This window comes from Trichoplusia ni, chromosome 4 (assembly GCF_003590095.1).
Source record: "Trichoplusia ni isolate ovarian cell line Hi5 chromosome 4, tn1, whole genome shotgun sequence".
NCBI classification, from domain to species: Eukaryota; Metazoa; Arthropoda; class Insecta; order Lepidoptera; family Noctuidae; genus Trichoplusia; species Trichoplusia ni.
In genome coordinates this window covers 4,734,632-4,749,041 of record NC_039481.1, presented here as the reverse complement: position 1 = coordinate 4,749,041, position 14,410 = coordinate 4,734,632, and the positions used below count along the sequence as shown (strand labels likewise).

The 14,410-nt window shown below is 37.6% G+C and overlaps 3 protein-coding genes across 3 annotated transcripts; 2 read left to right on the top strand and 1 right to left on the bottom strand.

Moving 5' to 3' along the window:
- Window positions 1-30: 30 nt before the first annotated feature.
- LOC113492642 lies at window positions 31-2,269 on the top strand. The gene is made up of 3 exons (XM_026870225.1): window positions 31-457; window positions 1,196-1,358; window positions 1,704-2,269. Exons 1-3 carry the CDS (start codon window positions 239-241, stop codon window positions 1,973-1,975), a joined length of 654 nt encoding a protein of 217 aa, XP_026726026.1. The 5' UTR covers window positions 31-238; the 3' UTR covers window positions 1,976-2,269.
- Window positions 2,268-12,912, bottom strand: LOC113492635. Its single transcript, XM_026870206.1, has 7 exons — window positions 12,135-12,912; window positions 7,662-7,835; window positions 7,213-7,425; window positions 6,840-7,079; window positions 4,556-4,759; window positions 4,100-4,223; window positions 2,268-2,393 (listed from the first exon to the last, which is right to left on the bottom strand). The coding sequence occupies exons 1-7, from the start codon at window positions 12,846-12,848 to the stop codon at window positions 2,284-2,286; spliced, it is 1,779 nt and encodes a 592-aa protein (XP_026726007.1). The 5' UTR covers window positions 12,849-12,912; the 3' UTR covers window positions 2,268-2,283.
- Window positions 4,766-6,822, top strand: LOC113492639 (neuronal acetylcholine receptor subunit alpha-5-like). Its single transcript, XM_026870221.1, has one exon. The coding sequence runs from the start codon at window positions 5,429-5,431 to the stop codon at window positions 6,695-6,697; it is 1,269 nt and encodes a 422-aa protein (XP_026726022.1). The 5' UTR covers window positions 4,766-5,428; the 3' UTR covers window positions 6,698-6,822.
- Window positions 12,913-14,410: the final 1,498 nt, after the last annotated feature.

The following is a 14,410-nucleotide window of genomic DNA, read 5'->3' as shown; positions in this document are numbered from 1 at the left end:
AAGCTATTTTACCTTGAAAATACCAAAAGACACACTTGTTTTCGCTATAAACGTCGAGAATCATGCCGACGTTCATGTTTGGTAACAGTACATCGAATTTCAACGAATGTGTGTTTAACAGCATATTATAAATATTGATTTCTTAAACGAGACTTTTTTATAACAAGATGACCTAATGGCGCTTGATATAATTACTTTATTCAGAGCAATCGGCAAGTAAAGAAGTCATATTCGAATAATGAATATTAAGTGTGTAATTAATTTCGTATTTTTATATGTGACAAGTTTTAATAGTCCAGTGACGACGAGTAACCTCACCATCTACGATATTTGTCCGTTATATAAAAAGGGAGCAAGTTTGAACGTTCAAGACTTAGTTGGAAGCTGGATGACCGTCTACACTCAACCAAAGGCGGTCGATTGTTTTAAATTCCACATAAGAGCTACTACGGAATTGGTATTATTATTAAGTGCCTTGAGATAGACTATACTTCTCAGAACGCTGACCGCACCTGTTAAAACGTTTTTTTAGTAGTTAAGGGGTCGGGTAATCGTCACCTGCTTCTGGTGTGCCTATGTCGTAAAAAAAGTCAATACCTGCTAATACAACATTTAATAGCTTCGCTTCTCAATCCTAAAATAACTTCAAACCAGTGTGTTACACTATTCTTATATCAGTATAATATAGATTAGACTAGATTCTGGGTGAATGGCGTGTGGGTAGAACTGGGCACAACTACTGTGACTTGCACTTGCGGGGCATCGGGTACATGCTATTGTAAGTCTATAATTGAATGCATCCGTAGAGATTTATTTACTTTGCTTAACGTTCGTTCAAATCCATTCACGACGATACGTAAGTGTTATCTAAGCAGAGAATTATCAATTATATTTTTAGTGCGGTCTTAATGGCACTTTTTTATGTATTTTATAGTTAAGTGACTAGTGATTACAGAAATGACACTAATCTTTAAATTCATTGGTAGACAATAATAGGCATTTCACGGACGACGGCACAAGCTACTCGGAGTTAAAAATTAGTTTTTTTTTTACAAGTAATTGGATATGGTTTTTCAGACATAAAAACATCTTAAGTAGCCGATGCTAGCTACATTGTTATAATTACCAAAGTAATCACTCGGTCACACAGCAAGAATGGTTTCCTTAATCTGATAACAAATATTTGTGTATTTAGGAAAGGGAACAATACATCGTGCGGTACGGTGATTTCAATGGTCGAGTCGACTGGAGTAGTTGTCTGCTACAAGTGGAGACACCTCTGGGGAAACACTTCTTACAGGGCAATGGGACAGAGTCTGGACTCATGGAAAATATTATTATCACAGAGGAAAAATACGGTAAAACCCAAGCCTATACGAAGAATTTTAAAGTTCCTTCCTACAAGATAAGCTGTACCTAAGTCTTATCTTGTTAAGCATAGATACAAACATTGCCTTAGTCTGTATGAACTAGGTGTCTACTTGTGTGTCGTATAAGCAGGTATTTAACCCTTTTAGCACCAAGCTGTTCATAAACGCTTTGGTGGTCTTGAAAAGAGCCTGATTCCAAGCCCTATGTAGATACTAAATACGCACTACATAGGGCTAGTTCTATATATAGGAAAAATTATAAAACGTAGCCAGATATAAAAATGTTATCAAACAATCACTGTTGCTAAACTTTAACTAAAATCCTTGAAACAGGAGAGTACACGTTACAAAATCAAAGTGCAGACATTTGGATGGTGTTCGGACGTCGCGGTAGTGAAGTTCTGATGATTCGAGACTGCTACGGCGACACAGCCGCGGCGTTCGCGCGCGCTCCCTACTGGCCCACTGCGCCCGAACTGAGTGCGATATTCCACCGCAGCGGCATCGCTGCGCAAACGCATGGACGACTGCTATGCGAACCACAAGACAACCCAACAAGACAACATGTTCACACTGAAAACCATCAGCACAAAAGAAATTGTTAGCCCAATAAAATTAAGTGATAAGGATAAGATTATTTTTAATAAAAGTTTCTAAAAAACAGCTATTAGATAAATAAAACATGCTATCACATTCAAATTTATATGGAAGTATCAACATATAGGTGTGCAGGGCGTGTTGTAACACAATTATTGGGATTAGTGTGGAAGTCTCAAACGTCCGGCTTATCGCGCTGTCGCCGCCGTGTCCATATCAGACAATATATTACACAAACGTCAGTAAAAGTGTGTTAGCGTCACTTTACACCATACTTTTAGAAATAAAATGTTTGTTGTATAGTGGTTTTTGTTATTTACAATACAAAATTTCCATTTAATAGGGTGAGATTACGCCAGCGCACGAAAAATATGTACGGTCTATCCGCGACGACTTCTAGGTCTGGAGTTTGGTCCCATTCAATACCTGGAAACAAATACAATAACGTTATCGGCTGATTGTTGGGGATATATATAAGCTTTTTAAATGCGCTGAATATACCTGTCTATTAACTTGGTATCTATTAATACAGGGTGGGCGAACCAATGGCACGTGACACAATATTTTGAGCACGTCGCAGAATTAGGTATTTTAAGACGATCAATTTGATAGTATTTATAATTATTATTTTCCAAATAATCAGAAAGTCAAAATTATTTGATGGCACGCGAATGACCCCATCAAACAATTTTTTAGAAAAAATGGCACATTGATGCGTAAAGGTTCGCTAATTATATAAAGCTGAAAAGTTTGTTTGTTTGAACGCGCTAATCTCAGGAACTACTGGTCCAAATTGAAAAAATATTTTTGTGTTGAATAGACCATTCATCGAGGAAGGCTTTAGGCTATGAACTATCACGCTGCGACTAATAGCAGCGAAGATACAATGGAAAATGTGAAAAAATCAGGGCAGGTATAAATCATAACTTATATCTTCTACCCACGGGGACGAAGTCGCGGGCAACAGCTAGTTGTAAATAAGATCCGATTCGCATCACTTTATACATAATAATTAAGACCTATCTCGTTTATTATCATCATCATCATCATCAGTCTTTAGTAGTCCACGGCTGGAATTAGGCCTCCCCCAATGTGCGCCATAGGTTTTATTATAGCGATGCCGATGTTATGATCATGAACAGCAAATCGTGTCAGAGAAGTTTTGATAGTTTGTGAGTTGGTACCTAAGTGATCGATCGAAGGCAGGCTCTGTGACCTACATTGTAACCTACACCGATTTTAACGTTACTGATACATCTATCAATTGCGTTACGTAGCGAACTACTGACGTAGGTAGGTAGACCTATAGTTTAATTTTAAACAATACTACGAAAAGCAACAAGTGATCGCTAAGTAAAAAGCCACCCTGGGGAATTAGGTCACAATATTCCGATTGCGTTACTCGATAAAAAAAAAACAAAAGAAGCAAGTAATTTAGAACGTCGTTTTAAATTATTGTAGTTAAAATTTGTAAGTTTGGTAGTTTTTTCAGTTTCACAAATTTTTTTTTAAGTAAGCGCCGTATTTTGTATCAGTCCTTAACCAACCTTGATTGAAAATTATTAATGGAGATAGTAAAAAGTACCGCTCGGCCAAGTATGTCCTACTCAAAGTACATAAGTATGTAAATAAAATTAGTGCGATTTGACTGATTATAAAAAAAATGACTAATTTATTTAATCTTATCAAAAGAATTTTGTGTAGATACGTATTACCTATATTTTGCAATGATAAAATTATTTAGATAAATAATAGATATCTATTTGCTTTCCAAACATTGTATTGTTTTTTGGAAATTCAGATGTTTATCTTCTTTTTTGCTTTATAAAGAAATAAGCTTATTGAATTTTGGCTGAATACTCTTACATTATGTAGGTGAAGAAAATGACAATTGTTAAAAGCTAAAATTATTATCCGTATCAAATATCAGCCGAAAATAAAAAAGGAAAAAAATTCAGAAAACAAAATGAACAAAGAATGCAAAATTGCAGGCATGGCGTTTACATTTCACTGTAGCTTTCCCGGGGCTCAAGGCTAGCTACCTACCAATATCAGGCAGACTGCACAGGCGCAATAAAGTGTATCTAACTATGTACAGTACGAGTGTACCTAAGTATTGATCAATATCGTACCGTCGTCCTTGTATGCGTTGCGTCCGGCCTCTGCCCAGAACATGATCCGTTGCACTGCGTGCGACAATCGCAGCGGATTGCCTGGCTTGTAGTTGCTTACATCCACCAAACTGGGTATTCCCATCTAATGAATGAAATATTAAGTATTTGGTAATGTTTTATCTCAAAATAATTTTATTTAGATAGGTAGTGTGTGTAAGAGACTACGTTTGATCCTCAAATCTTTACATTACGTAAATTGTAACTAAATACAATTCAGATTAGTACCTAATTACTTATTTAATAAAAAAATTAAAGGTTTTATAGGGTTATAAGAGTTATCTTAAATAACGGCTTTAAATAAGAATAAACTGAAACTGTTAAACCTGAATAAATAGGGTAGATGTGGTGCTAGAATTGATAAGGTGCTTAATTTAATGTAACATCAACATAACAAGTCAGACAACAAGTTCTTACAGCCTGCAACTTATTGGGTAATAGAAGAGTCATTCGTAGAGTGTAGAGCGGCACCGTGGCCGCCACTCTCATAGTCTTCATCTTGGCAGTAATGTCTCCGATGCTGGAGCTGTTCAGGTGCTGCACCAAGCCACGCAGCGTATTACCGCGAGGAATCAACATGAGGAGACTGAGCCCAGGTGTTGCGTAATATATTTCTAAAGCCTGAATTGAAAAAGAATTGAAATTAAATTGATTATGTTGGTTTGAAGTGACTATCCTACCTATTTTGGTTTGAACTTACTTGTTGATGATTTACTCTGGTCAACGTACAACGGTTAAAATATTGTAGTGGTCTTCTAAAGTTCTAAATTTGTATGTTATCCATTACATGAAAGATTCTAATTAGTTGTAAAGCTTAGATAATCCCCCATTCTTTGTAAACACTACTCTTTTTTAAAGCTGAACAAGTTTTGATAAAACATACTTATATCTAAGAAGGATCATGGGAAAAATTGCTTTTATGATACAATCATGAAACTTATTAATCTCGTTTTATGATGGGGATTTAAAAAGATTTATTTTGTAAGTGTGTAAGTGTTATTGGAAGAATATGGACTTTTACAAAACATCTGACAAAAAAGGTTCTTGTATTACTGAATTCTTAGTCCCATTCAATTAGTTATAGTATTTACTCATTGTTATCTAACCAATTAATACAAAAATAATTGTCTCTTAACAAATATTAATTTTAACAAAAAAATATGACATGATAAATTCCCATCTGCAAATGTTCAGTATCAACGTTATCGTGAGGGGCGGCTCCGAGAGTCGGGTTTCCATTGAATCTGTGTTAGAGCCTGTCGTGGGGCAGCAGTCATTGTTGTCTCGACCATGTCCCCGCGAGGCAGGCTGCCCGTAGTGTGCGCTCTACTTGTGCTGGTTGTGACCCACGTCGCCAGTGACTGCCCCCCAGAACGCGAAGAACAAACCCACAATGAAGCGAAACTTCACAAGGATTTGCTCTGTGCCTACAATTACGACTTTCGGCCAGTCAAAAACCATAAAGACACAGTAACAGTAAAAGTTCGATTTGCGATTAAGTACATCAGCTTCGACAATTTAGAAGAAACCTTCACACTTCATAGCTGGGTGGCCATGACATGGAAAGATCAACTATTGGCGTGGAATCCGCCTGACTACGGTGATATTAAAGAAACACAGATGGAAAGCCACGAAATCTGGACGCCGAGGATGGCACTGTTCAACGCTGATGCCACCATGTACCAATCAGATCAGATCTATACCACATGCCTATTGGAGTCCGACGGCACGGTAAAATGTGTTCCTCACGTTGCGCATTCAGGCATTTGTCGCACGTCGTTACGAAGCTGGCCTTATGACGTGCAAAACTGCACATTGTATTTCGGATCGTGGATGACCACAGGAGAACAAGTTAATTTCACATTTTACAATAAACAACCGGTTGTACAAGATGACTACCAAGATGGACCAGGCTGGAAATTGCTGCACGTTGTGAATGAAAGATTACCGGGTAAATACAGTTGTTGTCCTAACAGCACGTACCCGATGTTAAAATATACATTTGTCCTGAAGAGATTAGCGGCAGGCCCGGCGGCTATCGTGGTGGTACCTTCTGTAGTTATTGTGCTCCTAACCCTCGTATCCCTTGCGATGGATGCGAAAGACAACACGCGCCTAATGTTGATTTGCTTCAGTTTGTATGGGCATTTTATGTTTCTTACCGAAGTTGGTTACGAAATCCCCAAACACAGTTCTGACACACCCATTATTTTGCTATTCCTGCGCGATTCGATGATAGTGACACTAGTTGGTATAATAGAAACGATATTTTTAATGTACCTGAGGCGACGAGTGTCTCCTGCGCCAGATTTTATTATAGCATTGAATCGGTTGGTTGCAAAAGTTCCAGGCAAGTACGTAATATTTTCAGAATTTGATCCAAGCGATTCCATGGACACTAAAGACCTGACCGGCCATAGTTCCGACATCACTTCGGAGAACCCGCCTGCAACTGTGGATTGGCCACGTTTTGCCTTAATACTCAACAGAATTAACTTGATTGTAGTGTTGTTCATTTACTTAATTTTAATTGGCACTTACATTCCGCGTGATGATTAAACTATTGAAATGAATTTACCTAGAATACGAATCTAATTTCTATATACCAATACATGTTAAGAATTGGAAGTAAGTGAAACCTCTTTCTGTAAACAAAAATGAGTGAATAAAAGTTCGTAATTGGATTAGTAGTATGACTGACCTGAGCATCCCATTCCTTGAGATCTGCGTAGGACATGATGTCGTTGATCTTGATCATGCGGACTGTGCGCTTGGGGGCGTCCTCATGGTCGTGGAAGAGTCGGGATCCGTTAAGCACAGTGGGTGCGGTCCGCCAGCTGCCGCGCACGTACAGCGTCGTGATGAACACCGCGGTCACGCCCCCTGACACGTCTTCCTCGTCGAATGTGTCGCGGATTGCACCGCCGGAGTCCATTTCCACCTATTTGTTGAAGGATGTTTTGATTATCAAGTCACTCAAGTACATCTTTGTTTGGATACACTTTACCACATCAATATCTACGTATTTCATGTCATCGTGGCTTTTAAGTAATTGTTTTTATCGGATGGCTTACCTGGTGGTTTAGTTCGTAAGTTATTTGTTCGGGTGTTTCCGTGCCGTTGAACTTGTCTATGTGGAGCATTAGCGCTGAGGCCGCGTTGGCTCTAAACTGCGGCTTTACCTCAGTCCCGGGCCACAGTATGAGCCGCGATGAATGCCTCAACTTTAATTTGTCCGAAGGTTCAGGTAACGTCGATAAAAAATGTCTCACCACACCTAAAATTTCCTAAGTACAAATTAAAGTATGTTAGTATAATCCATTCAGATATGAAGGGCTGAATATTGAAAGAGTTCTGTTAAGATGTTATTAGGGTTCTAATACTACATAACTAATTCTAAAACTACATAGTACTACTACTAATACTACACGTCTTGGAAGCGAGAAGGCGAACTAAAGCCTGCCTTTTAGGAATAAGTCTTAAGTAGGTGCCTTTTAAGTCCATAGTGAATAAATTTATGTACCATATCTGGAATATTGTATCCAATACATTTCTCGATTTCGCCCTTAGTAATAGAATCGACTTCTGTGGAGAGGGCCATGAGGGTCAGCAGCAGGAAGAAGCCGGACTGGACGAAGCTCATCCCGTTTTCTTGTCGATCAGCTGGACTTATGGTTGTTAGCTTCGTAAAAGTTATCTGGAAAAGAGCCAACCTAGGTATAATGATTGTCAATTGAGTAATTATAGAAACTACGTACTTCTATGTTTTAATACACATTATTATTGAAAAAAAACAGAAACAGTCTGAATAAAATTGTATAAGAATCGGAATGGGTTGTGATGTTGGTTGGAATGTTTATCTACTTCAATGTTTGGTCTAATAATTAAAGCAGAGCCCCGATTCTGCTATTGGATTAAATTTGAAACTATTCCTTGATAGGAATATAATAACAATATATTGATCGTGAGTGTTCCGCCCCGTTATAAATTTCCAATAATTGTGTCGGAAAATGCTTAGAATATTACGAATAGTGGCCATCTAATCCAATTTCCATTAATTCATCGGCCATTGTAAATAGCAGAATTCGGGTCTTAGTCCCTAGTAAACTGATATGAACATTGGTGAATGTTCCACGAATTGTATTTCGCACCGAGAGCGAGACAGGAGATTATTAGCATGGAGACTATAGATAAGGCAGGTACCATGCACTACTTAATATGCAATCTCTTGTTTTGCGACTGCAGTCAACATAAAAACATTTACATACTTAACAATAATAGTATTGATTTTATTTCGATAAGTTTTGTACGCATAGACGGAGTCTTAAAATTTTCATTAGTAAGACAAATGTAAATTTCACCCTTAGAATGTGAAGCACTATGGCTCGTTGCCAATTAGGTCATCACAACTAATATTTACATGAGATCACTTCCACGGCAAGAGCAATAGGACATAGATATCTTTTAATAATTTTAAAACGCTATACCTGGGCCCCGATTCTGCTATTTACAACGGCAGATAAATGAATGGCAGTTGAATTAACTTTGAAATTATTCCTATTCTATTAAGCATTTTGCCGAAAAAAAAATTGGAAGTTAATTGTATTGACCTTGAGTGTACCTTCCCGTACTGAATTTCTAATTATTGCGTAGATTTTTTTTTAAGAGAATACCAAAATTTGTCATTTTAAGTCAAATTTCATTCTATCATCGGCCTTTGTAAATAGCAGAATTGGGGCCCTGTTACTGAAAGTTAGGCATAACAATGCATGAACCATATCTCACATTCATGACACTAAAGTTATTCTAGTACATAAGAACTGTCAGGACTCAGATGTCGCAGAAATCCTATGTTTGAATTTAACAAGGTATATTCTTAACCCACATAAAAAGCCAAGATTTTAGACCAGTAAAGATGGTACTAAGACCGCCCATTTTGCCACCATTTAACTATTTATTTTTATCCAATCCTGTAGGTACTTATGTGGTATGCAATAAAGAAAATTCTATCTATATTTATCTAGGTGCTGGGTCTAAAATTATGTTGATAGACCTTCAAAAGATAAGAACTTAATTAACTAAATATTGATTCCCTTTTTTCATTGATATGACTAAAGCAAAATACTGATGTGATTAATACAAACATTTTAACTCACACAAAAATCAAATACTGCCTATTGGCCCTGGGTTTGTCCGTTGGTATTTCTTTGGACACTGAGATATTCTTATAATGGAGTCTATGAAATACGTCATTGTTCAAACTGGCTGTTTTTAGGGTTTCATACTCAAAGGGTAAACAGAGCCGTTTTAGATACCCGCTCTGCCGTCTGTGTGTCCTTTACCAGGCTGTTTCTCATAAACCGTTGTAGCCAGACGGATAGATATTTGCTTTTCGTTAGCCTTTTTATACGCAACCCTCACTGCCGCGAGTCCGACTCGCACTTATCGGTTTTTATAGGTTGTTTTAATCGCCACAACATTTTATTTAAATCGATTCGTTATTTAAAGTATTGGATAAATTGGCGTTTCTAGGGTTCCGAAACCTAAGGATAAAAATGGACCTTATTACTAATACTGCATAGTCTGTCCGTTTGCGACTAAGCTGTATCACATGTACAATCAAACGAATGAATTAAATTTCCACGGATGATGATTATCTGTTACAGCTATAACAACAATTATTTAAGGGCGTTGTTTAGAAGGCGTTACAAAAATCAATTTGTATTGTCTTTATTTCCATTTTATAGATAATGGCGCGGAACCCTTCCTGCGCAAATGTGACTCATACTTTGTTTGTGTATTTCTTGGTCTGATTTGATCCTCATTTTACTTTCTATAATCAATTACTTCTATAAATTTCTGCCTTCCATTCGTTTCTGTGTCAAGTGCGAGTCGGACTCGCGACTGGTAGTGTTCCGTAGGCAAAATAAAAAATATATAAAAAAAAAATACAAGAGCGGTTATGATCACGCGGGGCGTGTCGCGGATTCGATCTCCGCGTAGAACATGGCATTCGTGTGATCCGCGAATTCTTCTTTTGAGTCTAGGTGTCATTGTACATGTGGCAAGCTGATGACGTCACGGCGAGACATACAGTGGAGCCCTAGTAATACTTAGGTCCGTTTTAACCTTTGATTACAAAATCTTTAAGAACCTATACATATTTTAAACAAATGCGCATATGTATTACCTATTCTACACCGTATTCAAACGAACCTATAGGTATTGTTTCATACTCAGTACTCTGTCCATCCGACTGAGTAGGTACTATATTATGGTGTAGGATATGTCACATCACTGAATTCTATCACACGTACAACTGAGCATAAAAGAGTTGTCGTAGTGTACACATGACTTAAACAGTACAGTTTTAATCACCTTCCACACCTACCTATGTACCTCCTGGTACAGTCAGCACCACAAGTTGGTGACATAATTAATTAGATTTTTAAACCCTAGACGTCATTAATAAAAAACTGGGAATCGGATTTGTTTGAATTCTGTAAGTGATTGATTCTAAGTCGCGTCATTGGACTGAATGAATCTGTTTCAAATATATTTCGGATTAATCAAATAACTTTAACGTGTAAAATAAAAAGAGTTATCGTGGCGGGGCGAAGAAGGAAATATTGGAAAAAGTTTCATTTTTTCGATTGCCATAATTATAATATGCTTTTGTCAAGAGCCATGCTCCAGTCATTCAAATACACCACGCCGATGACATGTACTCAGCAGAGTAGAATTTCAATTTTATAACCACATCGATACTGATAACCATACAGTGCGGTCGGAATTAATCTTTTGCGACCTGTTTCAATAACAAACAACAAATCAAATTTTATGTGTTTCACAACTGCGCTTAGGTTGGTCACAGTAACTCGGCATATAGGTCGGTAATGGAATCTTATTCGAACATTAAGTCACCGGCAAACTGCTTGAAATATATACAGTGAGTTTGAACTAACAGTAGAAGTAAGATTTTGAATTAACGGTTCGAAGTAATACGTTAAAACTATGCGTTTCCGAAACGATTATTTTTTATCGCGGGTACTGCTTGGATTTCTTTAGGACGCGCGATCTTGGTAAAATATTTTTTTGCCCTTTACGCTTTTCTAAAAGAAAGCTCTCGCTTATTATTATTAAAATAAGTTTTCGGAGACGCGCATCTTGCTGATGTTATTATGGTTCGCGACCCCGGTTGGGTCCGAAACTAGTCGGGCAATCCCGAAAAATACGTTTGCGTAAACCTTTATTAAATTATTTGGAATGAATGTTCAGTAATTATTGGTCACCTAAAATATATGGCTATGTAAAGGTGATTGTTAAGTACTTAGGTACGTAAGTAAATAATTAGGTAGGTGTGCCCGCTTGTGTAACGGCTGTTGGATGCAACTAAAAGCTATATAATGTAGCTAATATAAAAATGTTTTGCTTCGGTGATGCAGTAAATAAAATGTGTTTAATCTTTGTAAATGCATGAGAGAATTGTATGGAATAAAGGGGGATTAATATTAAGAATACCGATATAGATCTGTTTCCAAGCAAGCTTAATTAAGTTATAGGTACGCTTTAGTACTTATTGGGACTAGATTTTTTAGAAAACAATTTCAAAATTGCTTTACCTACAATTTAAAGGGATAAACTAAATAGTTGTCGAGGTATGTAAATTAAACTAACGGAATAACGCATGTAAAGACTGTTAACATCCCGTTATATCACCAAAAGGGACAAAAGCGAAAAACTGAGAGATTTGCCCTGGGGAGCATCCACTGCTGATAATTTCTGCGTTTTTCGATATCATCATGCACTGGTCACTTCTGAGGTATAACTCAGAGTTACGTAAAGGTTTTCTAAAACTAAAAAGAACACTTTTCCTACAGCACTACAGCAATGACGAAATGCTATATTGTCTTGAAAGTCACTCATAAGTTACAATTAATTACAAAAAATTAAGTGATCTCAAATGATGCAAAAAAATACAGGCAGCTTTACTCACCATATAAAATTGTCTCTCAAATGTATCTAAGGTTTCTGGAAATTTTTCGATGGACGTCATATTTTTGGGCAGTATTAAATGTTGTAGAGCGATATGAACACCTTCCGTCGTTGGCGGCTTCAGTTTCAATGGGGTGTAAGCAACAGCACTCGGAATATTAACCTGCGTAGCATGCGCCGGCGCCGGTGTCACCACTCCGTGTGCAGCATGCGAGTTTTTGTGGGGTATAGTTAACGCGTTGTTCATATTTGGCTTTTGATCAGGTCTTTGGATCTGAAACACGGAGCTCGTATACCCGGGGTGACGGATCACGATAGGATACCCGGTGGGCCTGCCATGGACACCTGGGAAACGCTTCACGTAATACCATTTATGCACCGGTTGAGCGTCATTATACAATGATTTCATATTGGGGTTATGTTCACGTATTCTATGTGGATTATGAAGAGGCGCCAAAGTCTCTTCGTAGACTGTTGTGGTCAGGGTATTCATTGTGTTATATACTTTGACTGTGGAGCATTTCACCCACTTGTTGTTCAATAAACAATAATGTTTGTTAAATCGCTCGAAACTCGTGACTATTGGATACTGCTTCATGTGGCCAACTTGCTGTATGTTATAAATAGGGATGTCGTCCGTTCTTGTATTTGATATCATGATTTGCAGGAGGAATGTAATGATGTACATTATTGGCTCATATCTAACATAACACATCCGACCGATTTCTTGGTAACCTTCAGTGTTTATTTTTATGCATAATTTTCTTTCATTTTCCTGCTTTGCACTGAAATCGTAAAACGCCTTAAGTATCTTAACAGACAATTATATCTACCACCGTCGTGAATTGTAACAGCAAGATTAGCACAGCATCAAAAAAAGCCACAGTTTGAAGTACCTACACAACCAGAAGATAGGCGTAGGTTCTGCACGAACCGAGTGTGATTAGCAAACTAATGCGATCATTCGCCTTAGCCGTTGTTAATACACTTTGTTCCGCATTAACTGAACTAAGTAAGCACTTATCGCCTAATTAATGAGAGTAATTAATGCAGCATGTATTCGATAAGACTATTACAAACATGACCATGTTTTGTTCAAGTCCTGTGGCTGTAGACGAAGCAGTGTGACGAATGTAAGGTAAGTTATTTAAGGCTGAAAATAAACGATCGTACGAGAAATTACTTTAGATTTATCTACTTGCCGAGTACCTACCTAAATAACTGAATACATTTGTAAATAAGTTTTTATATCATGGTAGGTATGTTCAGAGCGATTGTTAAACAAAAGACTATAAATCTAAGCCAATGCTACATCAAACAGTTAGAATTGTCGAACATTTGGAATTGAATCTTTCAATACTAGCAAAACAGTATATTTACTAGTTGTCCCACTTCGAGTCCAATATTTTGGCAGCTGGTTGGGAACTGGCTTGGGGCCATTTGTGTAACCTACTTACTTACCATAACTGTATATTAACACGCATACCCTTAATTCGCTTCCTCATATTTTAAAGCGATAATTGTTTAGGTAAACACCTAAATACCTACTAACTGTATTAAACTTGTTAAATATATTGTTGAAGTTGGTACATACAGGCAGGTGCTTGCTAGAGATCGCGGTAGCTTGCATTGCGTTCCCGTGATCTCAGGTACAAGGGAAAGGTGAAGCATCCCCACGGTTTTAGCCGGTAGAAGTCCGTCACACCTCTCCGCCTTCCCCAGGGCGGAGAAAGTCCATGAGGATTTCCCCGGGTATAAAAAAGGCAGGTGCTTGCTTTCTGGTGAATCGCGAAGGTTTGCATTGCGGTCCCGTGGCGCTAGTTACAGGGTACGGAGAAGCTGGTAAGAGCCTTACCCCCTTCCTCATGGCGAAGAAAGTCTATGAGGAGTTCTCCGTGTTAAATGCAGGTTTAAAAGTAATAATGGTGAGAAGTACATTTTACATTACATCTACTTTGGAAAATATTTACGTACAAATATCATGGAATATAATTCTACATAGGTACTAGGTATCTATATTTAATAGCTAGGTAAGTATATCAGATTTACTACGAACAATAGCTATAAGGAAAACTACAATTTCCTGTCATAAGTCATAAATATCAGTCTTTTGATATAGGTCACGTAGGTACAGTCGCGGAAAAATTCAGTAAAATCAGTAAGACTATCTTTAACAGTGCCTCTAGATAGTTTACAGTCAATCTATACTTTTTTCTGCTATCGCTGTCTTTTTCTTTACTTGGCTATCAGTGTATTTTTTTAAACCTCTCCCGCATT